General features: G+C 41.8%; 1 protein-coding gene across 1 annotated transcript in view; it reads left to right on the top strand.

Annotated features, from left to right (window-relative positions):
- Positions 1–21,886, top strand: part of sptbn5 (spectrin, beta, non-erythrocytic 5) — a 48,435-nt gene that overhangs the window by 7,683 nt on the left and 18,866 nt on the right. Inside the window, exons 7-46 of the mRNA XM_076108018.1 lie at positions 1,969–2,055; positions 2,149–2,256; positions 3,296–3,380; positions 3,791–3,924; positions 4,158–4,378; positions 4,587–4,725; positions 5,017–5,136; positions 5,290–5,378; positions 5,841–5,994; positions 6,606–6,809; positions 7,571–7,777; positions 7,860–8,016; positions 8,654–8,790; positions 9,231–9,434; positions 9,524–9,676; positions 11,053–11,183; positions 11,297–11,548; positions 12,289–12,364; positions 12,466–12,677; positions 12,756–13,005; positions 13,160–13,299; positions 13,387–13,486; positions 13,966–14,136; positions 14,211–14,375; positions 14,448–14,537; positions 15,260–15,396; positions 16,010–16,196; positions 16,365–16,471; positions 16,578–16,668; positions 16,754–16,870; positions 17,505–17,662; positions 18,181–18,313; positions 18,714–18,859; positions 19,138–19,252; positions 19,599–19,709; positions 20,007–20,186; positions 20,275–20,475; positions 20,717–20,866; positions 20,958–21,062; positions 21,546–21,734. Coding sequence (XP_075964133.1) covers positions 1,969–2,055; positions 2,149–2,256; positions 3,296–3,380; positions 3,791–3,924; positions 4,158–4,378; positions 4,587–4,725; positions 5,017–5,136; positions 5,290–5,378; positions 5,841–5,994; positions 6,606–6,809; positions 7,571–7,777; positions 7,860–8,016; positions 8,654–8,790; positions 9,231–9,434; positions 9,524–9,676; positions 11,053–11,183; positions 11,297–11,548; positions 12,289–12,364; positions 12,466–12,677; positions 12,756–13,005; positions 13,160–13,299; positions 13,387–13,486; positions 13,966–14,136; positions 14,211–14,375; positions 14,448–14,537; positions 15,260–15,396; positions 16,010–16,196; positions 16,365–16,471; positions 16,578–16,668; positions 16,754–16,870; positions 17,505–17,662; positions 18,181–18,313; positions 18,714–18,859; positions 19,138–19,252; positions 19,599–19,709; positions 20,007–20,186; positions 20,275–20,475; positions 20,717–20,866; positions 20,958–21,062; positions 21,546–21,734 — 5,913 coding nt within the window. The remainder of the gene's footprint in view (positions 1–1,968; positions 2,056–2,148; positions 2,257–3,295; positions 3,381–3,790; positions 3,925–4,157; positions 4,379–4,586; positions 4,726–5,016; positions 5,137–5,289; positions 5,379–5,840; positions 5,995–6,605; positions 6,810–7,570; positions 7,778–7,859; positions 8,017–8,653; positions 8,791–9,230; positions 9,435–9,523; positions 9,677–11,052; positions 11,184–11,296; positions 11,549–12,288; positions 12,365–12,465; positions 12,678–12,755; positions 13,006–13,159; positions 13,300–13,386; positions 13,487–13,965; positions 14,137–14,210; positions 14,376–14,447; positions 14,538–15,259; positions 15,397–16,009; positions 16,197–16,364; positions 16,472–16,577; positions 16,669–16,753; positions 16,871–17,504; positions 17,663–18,180; positions 18,314–18,713; positions 18,860–19,137; positions 19,253–19,598; positions 19,710–20,006; positions 20,187–20,274; positions 20,476–20,716; positions 20,867–20,957; positions 21,063–21,545; positions 21,735–21,886) is intronic.

Raw genomic sequence — 21,886 nt, 5'->3', positions numbered from 1 at the left:
TCTCTTCTTTGTGACCGAGAACAGAAGATGATTTTCTGTCACTGTGTTGGATAAAAAGATAAGATAAGATAAGATAATCCTTTATTAGTCCCGCAGTGGGGACATTTACAGTGTATTATTCCTTCTGTTTCTCAGCTTAATCAGGGTTTCAGTTGCCAGCTCTTAGTCTCTAAAACAAAACTCTGGTCTGATGCTGTGGTGTGCAAAGTTTCTTTCCTTAAGTAGAACTACAAATGTCCACTTTGTAGTCTTTGGTGTTATGAAGACATACTGTGAGACAATAGAAGTATTGTTATCTTGTTTGTGTCGAGGGAGCTTTCTCATTAATATCTCTGTTTCTATGAAGCTTTAAGGCTACATTTAGATGCTCAGGATATGATTTTTGCATCAATGTGATGAAATACTTTTCTGTGTTTAATTCTCCTAATGTTGAGTCGTGATGGTTGGAGCTCCAGCAGCGTTGGCGGTTTATGCTTATGTAGCAGGTAAACCAGGTGTGTTACCTGGGGTCACTTAGCGATGCTTCAGGTGTGTCACATGATCTACCAGCCTCCAAGGTTATCTGTAGAGGGTTATTCCAGGTGTGTACAGGTGTGCAGAGGTTTGGATAAAAGGCTTTCCAGGTCTGAATTGGCGGTAACAGGTATGTCAGGTGTGTCGTGGGGATTTAGAAACATCCATAACCGGTATAATGTATGCATCAGGTGCATTACAGGTTCATGAGAGGTTTCCAAAAATACTTTTCAGGCTTAAAGCACATGTAGCAAGTATGCTCCAGGTGTGGTCAAAGTATTTATGCTTAAATTAAAGTTACACAGCTGCCAGGTGTGCACAGGTGTGGCTGAGTTATCTAGAAGCATCTCCAGCAGTAATACTGTATGCACCAGGTGTGTCCAGGTGTGTTAGATGTTTCAACGTAAAACGATTTAGGCTGAAATTAGAGACAACAGGTGTATGAGGTGTTTTTTTAATGTTTGGTCAAGGTATCTGGAATCATTTTCAGGTATATTGTCGGCAGCAGGTGCGTTCCAGATGTGACGAAGGCATCTAGAAGCATCTCCAGTGGTTTTCTACCATATATATTTACCTGGTGTGTTCAGGGTTATATATATAGTGACTTATGTACCATGTGTATCCATGTCTCAGGTGTGTCAAAGCTCCTTTCAGGTCTCCTTTGACTGAAGGTGAAAGGTGTATAGACTGTTCCAGGTGTATCATGGTGTTCGTCTGGGTAAATGAGCTACAGGTGTGTGTATAACAGTTGAGTATGTCACTGGGAGGAAGTCTCAGTGGTCGGTGGTTAAAGAAACAGTACAGGAGAGAAACTTCCACCAGATCCCACAACAAGGTGTGTTACATGTTTACAGGGTTTTAATGTAAAGTCATGGAAGAGTTCTGTGTTTTAATACATGGTAAACTCCTACAAACCTCGAAAGTAACTAGTGAGGTTCCTCAGGGATCCATCTCAGGTCCTCTGTCTTTTAAGGTTTAATCTTTTAAAACGTTTTTCAACACATTTCTACAGACCGGCTTTTATGTGATGTCGTCGCTTTTCTGTTTTATTTTTAATTGTTAATTTTACGAAATTATTTTACTAAATAATTATCTATACATTTTGGCCATTTTCAAGCGAAAGTGACAAAGTTGTTTCCAACCTCTGAATTGTTCAGATTTACTGCTTTTCATTTCTTGTGCGATAGGAAACATTTTAGGAAATATTTTAATTTTTTACTGTTTGTCGGACAAAACAAGCAACTTGAAGTCGTCACTTTGAGCTTTAGGATGTTGTGTTAGTTATTTCTTCACCATTTATTGACATTTTCTGCATTATATTAGTTAACTGACAGTTTAATTGATAATGAACAGACTTCTTTAGTTGCAGCTCTATTTGAATAAAGTTTAAATGTTTAATTTCTGTAAGACGATGAGACGTCAGAATGATTCAGGATCTGTCCTCTCTGTCCTCAGATCGTCGGGATGCTGATGGAGCTGGATGACATGAAGGTCCAGTACGAGAGGCTGGTCTCAGATCTGCTTCGGTGGATCAAGACCAAGGTAACAACAACAACAACAACGTTAGTGTTGACGTCTGGATGTGAGGACTTGATGTTGAACTTAACGTGTTGCTTGTTGTCTGACTGACTGAAGGTTCTGCAGCTGAACGACAGACGATTCCCAAACTCAGTGAGGGAGATGCAGAAGCTCCTGATGTGGTTCAAGACCTACAGGACGGTGGAGAAACCTCCCAAATATCAGGTGAGACTCATCTTCTCGTACTCAGCCTTCAGCTCAGATCTCTTCTTCAGTGTCTACACTCCTTTTTGTTGTTAAAAAATATTTCATTCTATTATTTTTTTTCAGCCTCAAAACTGTTTTTCTTTCTCAAAATCGAATGAATACTTTGTATTGTGATGATTAACGATGACATAATAAAGTACATAGTAAGCTTTATGATGAAAATGTGTGTCATGATTCTTCAAATCCACAATTGGATTTGACTTCTTTGCCATTGTTAGACTCATAGAATATTTATAAGAAGTGGACATATTGGTGGTGACGTCACCCATTGGTTTGTGGACTGATGTTTTGAAGCCTTTGAAGAAAAAAAAGTACGTCTTTTCTACGTCACGCCTCCTCAGTCCTAATATGGTCACTTCCTGTTCACTGGTTGCAAAAAAAAAAAAAAAAAGATGGCGACGACATACAAACTCTGGTTTCCTTTTTTCTTTCTGACGCTTGCAGGTAGAGAGAAAAACAAAGAACTCTAGGAGAAATCGTAGATCGCTCATTTAAATCGATATTGAATTTAATTATAATAATAATATATGTTATTTGTATAGCGCTTTAAAAGGTACTCAAAGGCACTTTACATGGTAAAAAACAGACACGATAGAAGCAATTACAATACAAACAAAATAGACGACATAACAGTAAGAAACAACACAAAAACATACATAACTAACTTTACAGGTTAAAAGCAGATTTAAATAGGTGAGTTTAGAAAGTTTAGAGGTTCTTTGGGATTTATATTTGGAATCCCAAATGTAATAATTCAGAATTCTTAAGATGAATACATAGTAATCAGACTGGAGTGTAATTTCATTTTAAATGCTTCTTACTAAATATTGCACTATAATGTGAGAGAGCTGAATACCAATAAATAATAAATATACCATTAAGATAAAGATGAGTTAGTCTGATTTTGCCACTTCTACAGCAACATCACTTATTTAGGAAACAAAGTAAATGCGGAGCTCAAGGAGTGATTTATTTTTTCTCTATACATTCATTTTAGGAGCGCGGGGCGATCGAAGCTCATCTGTTCAGTCTGAAGACTCAGCTGGCAGCCAACAACCAACGGGCTTACAATCCTCCAGAGGGTATGACACACACACACAGAGACAGACACACACACACACACACACACACACACACACACACACACACACACACACGCACACGCACGCACATCGATACGTAGAAACATTGTGTTTATATTCTTAAGATAATCAAATAGAAACAAAGTTTTTTTGTGCATATGGACAAATTAGATTGACTTGTGTAACACCACAACTTCTCTCATTGCGTTTTGTGTGTCTTTCCTGAAGCTTCCAGACACAACAGGAGTGTGATGTTTCCACCAGACATACTGTGTTACCCTAGCTGACCTGTGTGTGTGTGTGTGTGTGTGTGTGTGTGTGTGTGTGTGTGTGTGTGTGTGTGTGTGTGTGTGTGTGTGTGTGTGTGTGTGTGTGTGTGTGTGTGTGTGTGTGTGTGTGTGTGTGTGAAGGTAAAACCCTGAGTGACATAGAGAAGAGTTGGGTTCTTCTGGAGAGAGCAGAACACGAGAGAGAGAGAGCTCTGCAGGAGGCGCTGCTCCGCCTGGAGAACCTGGAGCAGCTCGCTCAGAAGTTTGAGAGGAAGGTAACCTTTCAAAATAAAAGACTTCCTCATGCAATTAAAAACATCCCAAAATCTAATGACTTTGTTGGTTAATATATTAAGATTTTCTTTCTCTTAGATTCTTTGGACATTTGGGACTAAAGTGAATTTGCACTGTTGTTTCTTTTTACCTCGACATTCATTAAATGTTGAGGCAACGTTAGCTGGATGTGTGCTCATCTCCTCACATAGTTGTTGTTGTTGTGGTGTCCCAGGCAGCGCTGAGGGAGGGCTACCTGGAGGACACGCTGCGTCTCATCCGGAGACAGGACATCCGAGGTCTGTCCTCCCTGGAGGAGGCTCAGGCGGCCGGACGGCGTCTGGAGGCTCTGGCCACCGACGCTCTGGCCAGAGAGCCGCGCTTCACCGCCCTGAGAGACATGGCGGAGAGCGTGGAGAGAGGAAACTACCACAGCAAGGAGCAGATTATCAGGAGGTGAGAGACACATTTTAATATTATATCCTGCGGTGTAAAGCGGGACTCAAACATCAACATGTGGCATATATATATAATATATATTATTATATATATATATTATAATTATTATAATATTATTATATATATTATTATTAATAATATATATATATATTATATATATATAGATAATATATATAATAATATATTTGTGTTTTGTGTTTGTAAGAGAGGAGAACATTAGCCATCGATGGAAGGACCTACTGCAGCAGCTCCAAGAGCAGAGGGGGCTGCTGGGAAACGTAGTTGAAAACCTCAGCGTCCTCCGAGCCATCGAGCTCGTCTCCCAGGAGTTGAAAGAACTACAGGTGAGTTCACACTGACACTAATAATGATAACAATAACAATAATTGTTGTTATTAATTATTAAGGAGGATGCTGCACAGGAACAGGAAATTTATGCGTTTACAAAATAAAATAAATGCATGTAGTCATTTTTCTGATTGAAGTGTTCGTCACACATAATGTGTTCAAGGACCGTCGGAAAGAAGAACATCTGACGATTATGAGAGTTTTTACAGCTTCTGTCTCTGATAAACGGTGTAGTTTTGGTGATTATCTAAAGAAACATGTTTTTCCATCTCTCCCCTGTCTCCCAGTCCCAGGCCAGTTCCTCTGAACTGGGTAAACAGCTGGCGGAGGCGGAGTCTCTCCTTCAGAAACAAGACCTCCTGGAAGCTCAGATCTCAGCTCACGGAGAAACCATCACGACGATGAAGGTAAGATATTGATTATGTTAATATATCACCATATTAATTATGTTGATATATCATCATACTGGTTAAGTTAATATATCATCATATTGATTATGTTAATATATCAGCATCCCATCAGGTGTTTTTAAAGGAGGTCCTCGTGTTTCTTCCTCTCAGATGAAGCAAACAGACGTTCCTCACATTCAGAGCAGAGTGAGAGCTCTGGACTCTCAGTACAGATCTCTGGTTTCTCTCAGCAGCAGCAGGTTTACTTCTGTTCACTTTATGGATAATAATTAAGAAACAGACCGTTTACTAAATATATTAATATATGAATATACATCACTCCTCACCTCTCCTCTCTTGTTTCCTTCTCTCCTCTCGTCTCCTCCTACCCTCTCATCTTGTTTCCTTCTCTTATGTCTTTTCCTCTCCACTCTTGTTTCCTCCTCTCCTCACCTCTCTTTTATCCTCATCTGCTCTCCTTTCCACTCATCTCCTCTTTTGTTTCCTCCTCGTCTTTCTTCTCCTCTTCTGTCTTGTTTCCTTTACCCTCCTGTTTCCTCCTTCTCTCCCCACTCATCTCCTTTTACCCTTTCATCTTGTTTCCTTCTCTTACGTCTTTTCCTCTCCTCTCTTGTTTCCTCCTCTCTTGTTTTCCTCTCTTCTCTTGTTTCCTCCTCTCCTCTCTTGTTTCCTCCTCTCCTCTATTGGTTCCGCCCCATCAGGAGGAGACAGCTGGAGGCTCAGTTGAGGCTGTTTGAGTTCTTCTCTGACTGTGAGGAGGTTGAGTTCTGGCTCTATGAACGCTGGCTGAGGCTCCAGACCGCCGGACTAGGACGAGACCTGAACCACATCCAGCTGAGTCAACACAAACACAAGGTAGTACACACACACACACACACACAAGGTAGTACACACACACATACACACAAGATGGACCTAATACACACACACACACACACACACACACACACACGACATCAGGGGAACAAATATAATAGTAATAACAACAATAAAAATGTTCATGCTCATTAAACTTATTTAATTTCTTCAGTTAAAGTTTCTTTTTGTTCACAGTTTACTTTTCATGCGTTTGATTCTTAAATACTTAAACAAAACTTTAAGAGAACTTTTCTTGATTTCACATCTAATAAAAACTCCACATAATGTTATTATAATGCCTTTGATCTGAATTACTTTGGTGAATTACCAAAAAAAAGTTTATTTATAGAGCATATTTCATACATAAAAAAATAAAAAGATTTTTTATTTTTTTATCATGGCTTGATATGTCAAGTGTATTTGTATTTATTTACTTTATTTATTTGCCTTTAGTGGCCCGTTGCAACGTCTAAATGGGTTTTATTTACCACAAAAATTAAGGATTTAAATAAATGATGACGTGGAAGATTTCATCTTTACAAATAAACTAAAAGTCATATTGATTTGTTGCATTTTTGTGTCATTAATCTGAATTACTTCCTTGTCAGGCATTGGAGGCAGAGCTCCAGGCCCAGGAGACCCTGTACCGGGGGGTTCTGGGTCGCGGTCAGGACCTGCTGTCCAAACAGAGTCCGCTGGACCAGCGAGCCGTCCAGAAGTGGATCCGAACCCTGAAGAAGCAGTGGAGCCGCCTGACTGACGAGGCGACGGGACGCCGCGACAGACTGCAGGCCGCCGCCGCCATCAAGCAGGTGACCAATGAAACGCCATCTATCCATTTTAATATACATTAAAGTTTGTTTTATCTGTCTGTCATTGGACGAAGTCATCATGATGTCAGACATCGGTTTGTGGACTGACGTTTTGAAGCCTCGAGTTTATTCATTCCCTCTAGTGTGATGAATAAAGTAGCTAGCCTTGTAGCTAGGCTATTGATTAGCACGTCTTCTTTGGGAAGAAATACAAACAAAAGCCTTATTCTTAAGGCCTTGTGGAAGTATATAACACCGTTATACTGTTTGTTTGGTTAAATCTTTGCACTATTGTTTAGTTAGTTAATTTAATATCATTCTATTTTATTGTATATATTGTGAATTTTTATATTTAATATTTTTTACCGTGTTATTTGTTATCTATTTTATCTAAAATAAAATTGTATCTATCAATCCTATAATATAATATAATATAATATAATATAATATAATATAATATAAAAGCGAAAAGCAGTTAGACTCTAGTTAGAGCTTCCTTCGGGTCATTGAGAATTTATTACTTATTTTTTTGTGTTTTCATTTCTTTGTTTTCACAATATTTCACCTATTAATTATAAAATGTATAGAAATATTGTGTAGATGTCACAATGAGGTGTTTTGATCATCCAATCGGGATTCGTGGTCGTGTTCTTTTGAGCTTCCTGCCGTGTCCCCATAAACCACAATCCTAGTTACAGTTGTTGAGTGTGGTTGTGGTTTAGGAGGACCAGATCCTCAGACCTCCTTTTTCCACCGTTCAGTACTTTGCGGATGTGGCGGAGGCCGACTCCTGGCTGGGTGACAGGAAACCGCTGTTGACCAGCGAGGATCATGGGAAGGACGAGTCGAGCACGGCGGCGTTGCTGCAGCGCCACCTGCGGGTGGAGAGGGAGATGGCGGCCTACGCCTCGGAGATCAAGAGACTGACGGAGCAGGCGAGGAGCGCCGCCCAGCTAACAGCTCTGACTGTGAGTACCGGACTCGAATCAAAACTCGGCATATCGGTCCACAGGAGCTCTAAAAAATGACGCTGACTCACTTCCTGTGTAGACGGAGCCTCAGCAGAGTAAGATGATCCAATGCAGCGACTCTTCCGGAGACGAGGAGGCGCCAGGAGCGGTGACATCACCGCCATCTAGCGCCAGGGGAGGGAGGGGCTCCGGGAGTGATGACAGCAAGGCCAAGGTCCGCTTCAGATACAGCAGAGGTACTGGAGGTCTGCAGCAGTGCATGATGGGAAACAAACATTAGACGTTAGTTTTTTAGTTAGGATGTTTGGTCAGTAAACTTCCAGGTGCATGTCAATAATTTATTTCTAGTTTAATTTCCTGTCAGTAAAATCTTTTTGGGATTAGTTTTCACGATGGACCGCAAAATACTTTTTGAGTTTTTTATAATAATATTATTATTATTATTGTTCAGTTGGTTATATTTTCCATCTAAGTTATGCATATATGTATATCTGTTCTATATCGTCTTATTTCTTATCTGATTTGATCAAGTCTGTTGTATTTTCTGGTTATGAATATTATTTATAGTAATCAAAAAATATTCATAATGTATATTAATATTATTATTAATATTAAATTGGAATAGATCAAGAATAGATTAATAATGTTGTAAAACTGGTAGGAAAAGTAACTGCAGGTGGTGGATATTTAAAAAAGAAAATAGTTAAATCAGTTGATGTAAGTTTTTCTCTGGAATGGCGTGAAGGATAACGGAGCATTAGTATATCAGTGCAAACTGAAAGAGCCTCAGGAGGTGAGTCTTACATAGAATGTATTTTGTTTTTATTTGAACTTTTCCTTTTTTAAATGTACTTTGAACTAAACTGATTGCAGGTCAGTTTCCGTGGGATCGTAACGAGATCGTAACCGTTGTCGGCACCGAGCCGGACGGAGACCAAGTTCTGGCCAGAGACGCCAGAGGAAACCAGCAGCTCGTCCCCAAAACCTACCTGAGCCTCCTGCCAGCCACAGTACGGTCAATAATCAATAACATTTAAATTAGATCAATTATCACCTTTATTATTACCTTTTTGAATCAGTCTTTAGGCTTTAAAACACCAGAAATGTAGTCGATACCGCGGTAAAAACAAAACTACTTTATTACCGTTTGCATATTGTTTTTGCAGATTCATTATTAATTTCGCCAAAAAACTACATTTTACAAGATTACATTTGAACACATACATGATGGCGTTATAATCTGCTCTCGACCAACACTAATTTTTTTTTTTAGCCAAGCAGGACTGTGCTGCTAGCAGCTAGCTAGCTAGCTAGCTTTCCTCCTGTAGATTCCAGCACAGATTTTGTTGTTAATAATGGAGCATTATCAGGCGAATGTTTTGATGTCATTGTCGTGTCATGAGTCATTTTAGATCAATAATAAGTAATTTTTCTCCCTCACTCTGCTCAGGCTCCTCCCACCTCCTCGGCCAATGGCGTGCCAGAGAGCCCGAGCAGGAAGTCGAGTCGTCCGAGGCGCAGCCGCTCGATGCGTCGCGGCACGGCCGAGATCCAGACAACATGGTTGCCGGACCCACAGTACCAGAGAGACACGGTGGAGAGCACGCAGGCCGGGCTGGATCGGGACTACAACTCCCTGTTCCTCCTGGTCACGGTAAGAGAGGGGCAGCCTGGGAAATGGAGTTTTGTCTGGAGGAAATTGATGCAGTAAATTAAGATTTTCTGGTTTGTTTTGTTTTGCAGACGAAGACGAGGAGTCTGCAGGAGACGCTGCGTCTGCATCGGTTCTACAACGGCTGTCAGGAGTTTGAGTCGTGGATGGAGGACAAGGAGAATGTCCTGAACTCCTTCAGCACCGACGCAGACAACCTGGGAGCCGTTCAGGCTAAATACGAGGTGAAGATTGTTAAAAAGTGTTTCTCTGAAAATATATAAAACTTCTTCACACATCAGAGTAGTGGTGCAACGGATCATAAAACTCACTGATCGGATCAGAACAATAGAAAAACGGTAGCAGATAGAACTTTTGGTCTTTCCGGTCTACAAGGATCCAGAATATTTTTTTTCGTCACCGTCTCAAAAATGATTTCAACCGCTCTGAAGTCAGTAAACCATTAAAAATACTCAATGTTATACTTTTACTTTGTTATAGTAATTTATAGTGTTTTTTCCTTCATAAAAACACACAATTCAAAAGATAAGGAAATAAAAGATTGTATTTGTACTGTCATTATTATTTTTACTGATGTATAATAATGTGCTTAGAGCTTGTGTTAGGAAGTTAAACAGCTCATAATTCATCTCTAATATCTATTTTATATTCATGTGAAAACTTCTCCTTCAAACTACTGGATTTATTCAAGTTCATCACCAAAACTACATTTTACAGATTACACGTGAACACATCATGATAATGTTATAATTTACCTTCAGCCAGTACTCATTTTCACTGAGCAGAGCCTGAAGGCATCATAATGTAACTGAAGTGAACCTCCGTTGGTTAGCCGTTAGCGGTGCTGCTAACGTTACTAGCTCTCCTCCTGTTGGTTTAAACACTGATTGGTTGTTTACAATGAAACATTATCAGAGATCAGAGACTAGAAACACATGTTCTACTGAGTTAGTAAAACTTTATTTACACTGTGATGGTTAACGTTAAAACTTTCTTTACACTGTGATGGTTAACTTTAAAACTTTCTTTACACTGTGATGGTTAACGTTAAAACTTTATTTACACTGTGATAGTTAACGTTAAAACTTTCTTTACACTGTGATGGTTAACGTTAAAACTTTATTTACACTGTGATGGTTAACGTTAAAACTTTCTTTACACTGTGATGGCACTGCTTCAGTTAACTCTTTTAAAAATAGATACAATCTGATCAACAAAGGATGTTGTATTGTTATTTTGTTGTGTTGTTGGTTTGTTGTAGTTGGAGAATGTGGAGAATTTATATCTTGTCGATCCTCTGATTGAAGGACGGCCCTGCTCTCCACTTAGCCACAGTCGCTAACTTGAAGGGTTAATTTATTAAATTAGTACAACAATTTCTTTCTTATTATTTGTTTGCATCTTAATTTTTGTTGTCATTGATTATGAGCAACTTAAATACAAGTTTTTGAATATTGTAGTGAAATTGAAATAACGTCACATAAAATATTGATGAACAGTTATTTTTAAATGTTAGAATATTCAAACCACTTGAAGTCAAATCGACCGTTTTTTTCAAAGTAAAATATATTTAAATTTGAGATTTGACTTTCTGTTCTAGAACTTCCTGACTGATTTGGCGAGTGGGCGTGGCCAGTTGGATGACATCATCCGAATGGCGGAGGAGCTGGTGAAGAGCCGACACAGCAAACAGAGAGAGATCCTGGACGGACAGAGGAGAGTTTCCAACAGGTACAAATATCTCAAGTGACACTAACTAGTACTGAACTGGTTCATGATCTTTGATGCGGTTCCACCTGTCCTAACCTGGACTCTGGTCTCTTCCTGGTCCCTGGCGTCTGCAGGTGGGATCGGATCCAGCGGCTGAAGGAGGAGAAGGGCCACGAGCTGCTGAGCACGGCAGACGTTCAGTCCTTCCTGCTGAGCTGCCGGGAGGCCAAAGCTCAGCTGCAGGGTCAGCTGTCGGGCCTCAACGTCGTGGATGTGGGCTGCAGCTCCTTCACCCTGATGGCCGAGGACAAGAACCAGACCCAGACCCTCAGAGATATCCAGACCCTGGAGGCCAAGATCGCCTACCTGAAGAGCGTCGCCAAGATGTACGGGCTACTGATCCAGACTGCAGTAACCTCAGTGGTTTAGCGAAAACACTTCTACACTTTTGTAGAAGTTCAATGCAAAGATTTGATATCATTAATTTAAAAAATCACCTTTGGTCTCATGAAACCTTAAATATCCCTCAATTTATATTCATATGTTTTAATTGTTACATATTTTTTGCTGTGTCAATGCAATGAACCTCGGCTCCAATAATAAGTCTATAATAAACTTTAGCCAAAATACAGACACGTTCGACCCTTCAAGACAAAAATGTAAAATCATCATATATTCAAACTGTCATTTAAAGGGTTACAATTCTCTACGTGAATTAATATTTGGTAACTATGATCCGTTAGTTAAAAGATTTAACTCGGTAAAAGTAAAAAATAATATTAAAATATATATTTTTGTCCTCTAAAGACTTTTTTAAAGAGAGGTTTAAAGGTTTAACTCCATTCATTTACTTCCAAATGATACATAATTTGTTTTATTAACAATTCTGTTTGTGGCGTTTTTCCATCTGATGGCCGAGAGATTCTTACTGACAGATCTTAATTTAAGACATAATTTAAAATAGCTGTGATAACTGTGATAACTGTGAATGTGATAACAGCCGTTTCCTGTTCTGATTTTAAAAGTAACATTTAATGGAGGAAAGTTTCAAAGAGCCGAACATCATCCAGCTGGTTTCATGTTTAACTGCTTCACCAGTCCACGATGTGCGTTTCTTGTGTTCCAGGAAGCAGGACTGCAGTCCAGCAGAGAGTGCAGCCATCGTGGAGGAGGTCCGGGGTCTGGAGGCTCTGCTGGATCAGGTTTGAGTTTGACTCATCATCACAGATACTGAACTGTATTAGATCCTCTGAGAGCTGTAAGAAATCACCTTCAGACTTCTGCTGTTGTGTTTGTGGACCAGCTGAAGCGTCAGGCTGCAGACAGACAGCGCCTCCTGGAGGAGGCCCGCGGCCTGCAGAGCTTCCAGCGGCGGTCCAAGGAGCTGCAGCGCTGGACCGGCTCGGTGCAGGAGCGCCTCCTGGAGGAGGAGACGGCCACCGACGTGGCCTCGGCCGTCGCCCTGCTGGAGCAACACCGGGAGCTCCGGCTGGAGATGGAGGAGCAGAGGAGCAGGTGAAGATCACGCCCTCCCCCCCAACAGAAAAGCTCAATATTAATAATTAATAATCGTCCACCATGTTGTTTCATCAGATGTGAGGAGGTGGAGACGTTGGGGAAATCTCTTCAGCAGGGCTCGTCTAACGGGAAGACAGGAGGCGTCGACATCCAGCAAACCCTGGACAAACTCAAAGCCGATTGGTCCAAGCTCGACGAGCTTTGGGCCAGTAGGAAGGAGCGTTTGGAGCAGGGGGCGGAGCTCCAGAGGCTGAACCAGGAGGGAGACCGTATCGAGGCGGCGCTGTCGGGACACGAAGCCCGTCTGAGGGTCAAAGACGTCGGGGTGAGGGACAGGGTTTTCATGGTCCATGAAGACACGGGGTCTTTCTCGTGTGTTTACTATTAATTCAATTCACAATGTGGCATCATGTGACAAGAACGATCAGACGTTATAATTTAATGTGTGTTTTGATGATTCTGTGTGTTTGCTGGTTCAGGACTCGGTGGACAGCGTCCACAGTCTTCTGGGCCGACAGGACGAGCTGGAGGGTCTCCTGAAGGCTCTGGACCAACGGGTGGATCGGTTCACCGAACGCAGCCGGGAGCTCATTGACCAACGACACTACGCTGCCAAACGGTAAGAGACACGACGTCAAGATCTACATTTCCTCAGCAGCGTTAGAGTCCCAACTGAACTGTTGTGACGTGTGTTTTGGTCTTGAAGCATCAAGGAGAGGAGCAGCAGCGTCCAGGAGGCCAACAGGAAGCTGAAGGAGAGCAGCGAGAGGAGGAGGAGTCTGCTGCTGGACTCCAAGAAATATCAGGTATTTATTCTTTATAGAGCTCCGCTCTAATATTCTGTTTCTCTGTGGAATACTCACAGTAGAGAAGAACTTTAATATTAATACACTTTATTTATACATCACGAGTTACAAAGAAAGGATTAAAACATTTCAGGAGGCAAAGTAGAAAATTATATTAAAATATATATTTTTGTGGCAGTTTATGACAATTTTGTCCTCTAAAGACGTCAGCAACTTTTTTAAAGGGAGAGTTAAAGTAATTCAGATCTGTTGCTATAAAACTCTAAGATATCTAAGTTCATCTCAAGTTTTAACTCCATTTCAACACATTTATTAACTTCCAAATGATACATTATTTGTTTTATTAACAATTCTGTTTGTGGAGTTTTTCCCCTGATGGTTGAGAGATTCTTGCTGACAAATCTTAATTTTAGACATAATTTAAAATAGCAAACTCTGACCGAAGATCTAAGAACAGATAAATGTCAAAATGTCTGCAGGAGTTCCAGAGAGATGCAGACGAGCTGCTGCTGTGGATGGAGGAGAAGTTTAAGGTGGCGGAGGACGAGTCGTACCGCGACCCCACCAACGTCCTCCCCAAGCTGAAGAGACACGAGGCGGCCGAGAAGGAGATGCAGGCCAACCAGGTCTGGCTGGACCGACTGGTTCAGGTAAACCGGTTCCTAGTCCAATGATTTGACACCTGTCTCACACTGTGCATTAAATGATGCGTGTTCGTGTCCAGCTCGGGCAGGAGATGCTGGCTGAAGAGCACTACAGCAGTCAGAGCATCGGCAGGAAGTCCACTCAGGTCAGCAGCCGGTGGAGGAGACTCCAGGACAAGATGGCCGACAGAGGAGACAAACTGAGACAGGCGGGGCAGCAGGAGCAGCTGATGGAGCTGCTGCAGGTAGAACACTTAACTAGTGACTTCACTACTGGAGGCTCAAAGAGAAGCTCATTCCTGTTTCCTTCCCTTTAGGATGCCAAGCTGAAGATCGAGGCCATCCAGTGGATGCTGAACAACGCTGCCAAAGGTCATGACCTCCGCTCCAGCCGACAGCTTCTGAAGGTGGGGGGGGGGGGGGCGTAGTGGTCCGGTCTAGTTTAGTTACTCAAGTTTAAAGTTCAAACATTTATTATCCCAAAAAAGTTCAACAAAACAAATAACTGGCGACAACTGAATTGACAGTAAACCATCAAAAATACTAAATGTTATACTTTTACTTTCTTATAGTAATTTATGGTGTTTTTTTCTTCATAAAAACACACAATTCAAAAGATAAGGAAATAAAAGATTATATTTTATTGTCATTATTATTAATGATGTATAATAATGAATAATAATGTGCTTAGAGCTCGTGTTAGGAAGTTAAACAGCTCATAATTCATCTCTAATATCTATTTTATATTCATATGAATATACTCATATACTCATGTTCACTGAGCAGAGCCTGAAGGAATCATAGTGTAACTGGAGTGAACCTCCGTTGGTTAGCCGTTACTAGCTGTTAGTCCTGTTGGTTTAAACACTGATTGGTTGTTTACAGTGAAACATGATCAGAGATCAGAGACTAGAAACACATGTTCTACTGAAAACTTTATTTACACTCTGATGGTTAACGATGCAACTTTATTTATACTCTGATGGTTAACGTTAAAACTTTATTTACACTCTAATGGTTAACGTTAAAACTTTATTTACACTCTGATGGTTAACGGTAAAACTTTATTTACACTCTGATGGTTAACGATAAACATGCATACATAACTTTTAACTGTTTCTGTGTGAAGGAGCATCAGCAGCTGGAGCAGGAGGCCAAGGAGCTGGCGGAGAAGATCAACTCCATCGTCAGCCGGGCCAAACGCCTCGCCTCCAATCATTTCGACTCCCAGAGGATCCTCCGTGAGACCGACACCTACCTCACTCTGTGAGTCCACATTCACGGTCCCCAGAGGATGAACTCCAATGACTTTGGTGGTCCTTTTTTTACTTGTCTTCTAGCGCCGCCAACAGGTCAAAGAGTTTCAGCTCCTATAATAAACTATAAAGCCAAAATACAGACACTCAGACCTTTAAGGACTAAAGTTTCACATTGAAACCCAATAAAACCTCAATATTTGAATATTTATTATTATTTAATTCTGTGAAACTTTGACTGAACTGCTGCTGAGCACAAAGGCTGGAAGAAGAGGATGTAAAAATGTAAATAACTTAATAAATATAGCACCTGGAGCCTCCATTTTTTTCCAACATTGGTAACACTTGGAAAAATGTTGTTTATATAGATTCCATTGTTTGCTTTTTCTTTGTCAAATACATTATCAAAGAAAATACACTTGTGTTATTTTAATTTTCTATGGTTGATGTCATAGTAACTGTGTTATTCTGCATTAAGACATGTTTGAGTTTTCTCTACTTCTAGTCATGATGGTGCTGTTTCCACAGAGGAGCAGGACTTTTATTTTGAAAAGGAAAAGGAGGAAGCTGATATTCTCTTAGATGTAGTGGGACATGCTGTCTGAAGGATCTTTGTGCTGCAGGTTCAAGTCTCTCCAGAAGCCTCTGGACCGGCGTCGAGCTCAGCTGGAGGTGTCGGTGCTGCTGTTTGGGTTTCATCACGACGTGGACCTGGAGCTCAGCTGGATCTCTGAACGGGTTCCTGCCTCTGGATCCACAGGATACGACAAGTCTCTGGCTGGAGCCATCAGCCTCATGCAGAAACACAAGGTACCAGCTGGATTATTCTTCATTTGTTCATCTAAACAGCTCAGAATAACAATGACGGTGAAAAAAACAAAACAAAGGGTGATTTGTGACACATAAAGGTCCATTTTATTATTCCTTCTGAACGTTTTATTAATCAAAAACCAGCTAAAATTGGATGTGTTCACACAGGAGCTGCAGGCGGAAATGAACGCCCACCGAAAACACCTGAACCACATCCTGGAAAAGGGGCGGGGCCTAGCCAAATCCAGCAAATCGGACGAAGAAGTGCTCCAGAGGTGCTGTTGTGTTTCTCTTCGAGGGTCGATTGTGACATTTTTCTTTTGATTTTCATGTCAAAATGTTCTAATCTCCTCGATAAATGACTGGTTGTTTTTGTTGCAGGTGCAAACACCTGAGTGCAGAGTGGGAGGAGCTAGAGGAGGCCTGCAACAGGAGAGCAGCTCACCTGAGCAAGGCCATCACCAGAGAACAGGTGAGAGAGATTTTTTATTTATACATTTGAGAAAGCGTTTTTGTTTATGGAGGCGTTTTGTGCTGACTGTGCACCGTCCCTCCAGCTACTGTTGGACTGCTCTGAGCTGGAGTCCAGGCTGACGGAGACACTCACTCTGGTGAACACCGACGACTACGGCAAAGACCAGCTGGCCACTCAGAGTCTCCTCACCAAACACCAGGTACAACACTCACTCTGAGAGAGAGGGCTGCTCTTAAATATGGGATAATTTTCTGCTTATTTTCTCGTGGTGAAGCAGCGTGGCATCATGGGAGTTTTTGTCTTCATTGCAGTCAGCTTCTTCTACAAATAGACCTGCTGTTTAAAACCGGTTTAAAAAAACACTAAATAAAGCAGCTTCACATTAAAAGTGTTTCTCTGACGCAGGACGTCCCGAAGACGTCCGACAACTAAAACCCTTCACCCGGTCAAAATATAGTTAGAAAACACAAAGATGTGTTATAAGGTGGATATAAAGTCAGTCAGCTTCTGGTGGACAACCACACAAAGCGCTGCACAAAGAGGTTATGACATCATTGACAGATGCCCAAGTAAAATGACACAACTCAACAGTGTATAATGTAGGTGTAGTCATATTTAGGAAAACCTACATATTTATCCTAAACCAAAACAATAGGGGACCTCAGATCCTTCCCTGTGGAACTCCTTCTCAACTTTTCTTTGCATCTTTTGCACAGATAGAACTCCCAAAATGTTCCTTATTTTCCAAATCCTGTCTGTGAAAATCTGTATTTAAACAAAATGGTAAAATGGTGTAACGTAGCAGCACGTGTGTGCGATTCCCTGGGCTATAGGTGTTGGAGGGCCAGCTGGAGGTTCTGGAGGTGGAGGTGGAGGAGTTGGGAGACCAGGTGGAGCAGGCGGTTCACAACTGGAGCCTGGAGGAGCTCAGCAGGCCTCACGGTCGCCTCAGCAGCCTGAACCAGCAGCTGCAGCACCAGGCTGCTCTCAGGTAAATACTGACTCAGTACGATACTACAAATACTCATTACGATACTACAAATACTCAGTACGATACTACAAATACTCATTACGATACTACAAATACTCAGTACGATACTACAAATACTCATTACAATACTACAAATACTCAGTACGATACTACAAATACTCATTACAATACTACAAATACTCTACTACAAACTGAGCCCCGTGTTTTAAGCCAATAGTTGTTATTAAATTACCATTAAAAGTCTGCTGTAATGACAACTATCACTGGATCACTTCTGCACATTTAAAGAGCGTCTTCTTTCTATGATTTATAAGCAGATTTATGATCATTTATTCTGGATGGACATTAGAAATAATATATTTGTAATGATATTATCTGGAAGTTGATGTTTACTGAATGTATAAATCTGTGTTCACATGTGACTGAGTTCAGACTCAGAGGAAGAGTGTTGTGTCGATGTATTAAAGCACTTTGATCAGCTTCTATAAATCCGATTACTAACTTGTGTGTCCCTCCAGGGGTCAGAGGTTGAAGGAAGTCCTCCATCTCCACGAGTTCAGAAGAGAGTCCTCAGAGTTCGAGGACTGGATGGACCAGCAGAGACAGACGGCAGAGTCTCAGGACCTGGGCAACGACTACCAACATGTGCAGGTTACATCTCGTTAACGGGACTCTGATATTATGTCTCCTGATATGTAAACGTCAGAGGTCAGGTTTCAGGTCATTTGAAACATTTTGTCCACCAGCTTTATTTTTAAAATATTCCATCACTACATAAAAATCAGGATCTTTATCAATCTATTGTGCATATGTTATGTTTTACTTTTTATTTATATCTGTCAATACATCAGCCACATTTCTTAAACTCCAAAATATTTATTGTAACTGTACCGGCCTCAGAAATCTAACATCGGCTCCACCATATACTTACTATTTATAGTACTGGTATTAGTATATATAAATATATATTTTTTATTTATGTAAATATATATATATGTAATATATAAAGGTCACCGTGACGTAAAGAGATTTGTGTTTTTTGACGTTTCAGTTGCTTCGGGGGAAGTTTGAAGGTTTCCTGAAGCAGCTTGAGGTTGGAGAGGAGAGACTTCAGAGCTGCAGAGATCTTTCTGCTGGACTGATCCTCAACAAGCACCCTCAGAGCTCTGAGGTCAGAGACACGCTGCAGCAGCTCAGGTACGCCCAGGTGTTCACGCCCAGGTGTTCACGCCCAGGTGTTCACGCCCAGGTGTAGGGACGGTAGGTAGTTAGACCAATAAAATGCAGATGAATTTTTAAATGTTAACTCGTTGAAAGCTTTATATTTACATTATCAGATCATTTTCTAAAGGTTTTCTTTGTGCTGACGACATCACGCTGTTTCCACCCAAATGACTTGCTGCCAATTTCTAAATGTTCCTCCTTGTGTGGAGATGAAGTGAGCTTTGTGTTTAACTTTTGACGTTTGTTTGCAGTGCATGCTGGGAGGATTTGAGGAGCGTGGCCAGGGAGCGTCAGGATCAGCTGCAGAGAGCCGAGGGGTGTCACCGCTTCTACAGAGACCTGAGCGATGCTCTGACCCTCATCCAGGTTAGAACCTCTCTCTATAGAACCTCTCTCTACTGAACCTCTCTCTCTACAGAACCTCTCTCTACAGAACCTCTCTACAGAACCTCTCTCTCTACTGAACCGCTCTCTACTGAACCTCTCTCTCTACTGAACCGCTCTCTACTGAACCGCTCTCTACTGAACCTCTCTCTCTACAGAACCTCTCTCTCTACAGAACCTCTCTCTCTACAGAACCTCTCTCTCTACTGACCCTCTCTATAGAACCTCTCTCTCTACTGAACCTCTCTCTACCGGAACATCACATGCTCACATGTTGAAGTTAAAAACCCTCAGAGTCTCTCCTCCCTTCCTCCCTCTCTCTCTCTAGGAGCGACAGAAGAGCATCCCCGATGACGTGGCGAAGGATTTGAGAGGAGTGATGTCACAGCTGAGGAAGCATGAAGCGTTGCTCCACGAGCTGGCTGCTACGGAGCAACAGGTAGAGAAGATACTTCTTGTGTTAAAGCTGCATTCTCTCTACTGACCATCAGGGGGCGACTCCTCTGGTTGTATAGAAGTCTATGAGAAAATGACGCTACTTCTCTCTTGATTTATTACCTCAGTAAACATTGTAAACATGAGTTTATGGTCTCAATCTCTAGTTTCAAGTCTTCTTCAATACAGCATGATGTTCATTTCGTAAATTATGATCCATTTAGAGTCAAACAGACCATAAAGCAGGGTATGCTTTAGGGCGGGGCTACACACTGATTGACAGTTGGTGATGTGTGTGTAGTTGCAGGAGCAACTGGACACCGTGGACTCTATCCTGGACCTCTGCACGCCTCAGTTGAAGCTCCGCCTGCAGGAAGTGCAGCAGGAAGTGGTGGAGCGGTGGGAGGAGCTCCGACTCCACGCGGAGCGAAGGGAGGAGGAGCTAAAATTGGCATGTCAGAGATATCTGTTCCTCAACACGGTGAGAACGGACGGACGGACAGATAGACGGAAATGTTAAATAATCCCTTCACGCTTTACTTCTCGTGTGTCTTTGTGTCGTTCTCCAGGCGCAGGACTACTTGCTGTGGTGCAGTCAGCTGATCGGTGCGATGGCCGCCGAGGAGAGCATCAGCGACGTGGTGACCGCCGACCTCCAGTTGGCGCAGCACCAGCAGCTGTGGGCCGAGATGGAGGCCAGACAGGAGACCTACCAGCAGGCTGTGGACATGGGGGAGGAGCTTCAGAGGCAGGATGCCAACAGGAAGGAGGTGAGAAACTACACCGTAGAAAACATCATTACCATTATTTCTGGCGGTCCTTGAACACATCATGTGTGACGAGCACTTCAGTCAGAAAAAGCAGCCAAAACGAAGCTTACAATTGTGATATTTCATCAACAACATTTTATAGAGGAGCAGGAAAAGTCCTGCTCCTCTATTACAATAAAAAGGAGCAGAAAAGGCTCCTAAGCTACTTTGGGGTTCAGATTGTTGACTGTGGTTCCTCCAGGTGTTGGAGAAGCTGGAGGCCCTGCAGGAGGAGCGGGACAAACTGGAGGACCAGTGGAACCAGAAGCAGAGCTGGTTAGAAAGCGTCCACCTGGAGCAGGTCTTCTACAGAGACGTCAACAGCGTGGACAAAACCTCCGGCTCTCAGGAGGTAAAAGCTCATCCGTTGGGTTTCTCCTTTTTTTTTTTTTTTTTAAGAGGAAACACGAGAGTCTGATCGCTGGTCTGAACCTCTTCCACAGATCCTGTTGCAGAACGGCACTCTGGGAAACGCGGTGGATGAGACGGAGGGTTTGATCAAACGCCACGAAGCTTTTGAGAAGCTGCTCGGCTCGCAGGAGGACAAGGTCTGCTCTTCTTCTGTGGTTTACTCTCTTGGAATGTGACTCGTTTTTATTTCCTACATATGGATATAATTATTCAGAATTATCTTTTTACAACAAACTAAAATGTTTTGCGGTGGGACACAACGATCCAGATTAATGCTGTGCATGATGGGAATTTATAGACTGTTCTAAAAAATGTTTGTATATGTTAAAATATGCGAGGATGATTGTAAACAGAACATTATATACTATATTTACAAAGTAGTCTGAATATGTTTTATGTTTTTAGTTGATGTTTTATTAAAGCCTCTTTAAGGCTGCGTTCACACTGGACGCTTTGTCTGTTTATATCAGATTCCAGATTTTTAATGTTCAAATTGATCCTTTGATTGTTACGTCAGTTAACTCTGGCCTTAATTTCAAAGACCTCAGAGGGGAACCAGACCTCCAGCTGGACGTTGAGGCCTTTACCTTTACGGTGACGTTCCCCTTTCTTTGCTCCAGCTGTCCTCTCTGAAGGATCTGGCCGAGCGGCTGAAGAAACAGCTGAGCAGAGAGAAGAGTGGGCGGGTCCAGACCAGACTCAGAGCCCTCCTCCAGCGACGTGACAGGATCAAGGAGCTGTCAATCAAACGCAGGGAGGAGCTGGAGCTCTCCAGGATGCTGGGCATCTTCAGCCGGGACGTCGCCGAGGTAACCGACCGATCGATCGAGGGTATCGTTATGGATATTAGTACTCTTATCAGTTCGGCTCCTTATCCATATTTTTTCATTTGTCATTTATTTTTTATTGATAGTTTGCATCGATCATTCATCTATATTTCCCAATATGACAAAAAATGTTC

The sequence above is a fragment of the Anarhichas minor genome, unplaced genomic scaffold, assembly GCF_050575085.1.
Source record: "Anarhichas minor isolate MPS153535 unplaced genomic scaffold, ASM5057508v1 ptg000040l, whole genome shotgun sequence".
In the NCBI taxonomy this organism is placed as follows: Eukaryota; Metazoa; Chordata; class Actinopteri; order Perciformes; family Anarhichadidae; genus Anarhichas; species Anarhichas minor.
Note: the sequence above shows the minus strand (reverse complement) of the source record. Positions and strands in the feature narration are given on the sequence as shown.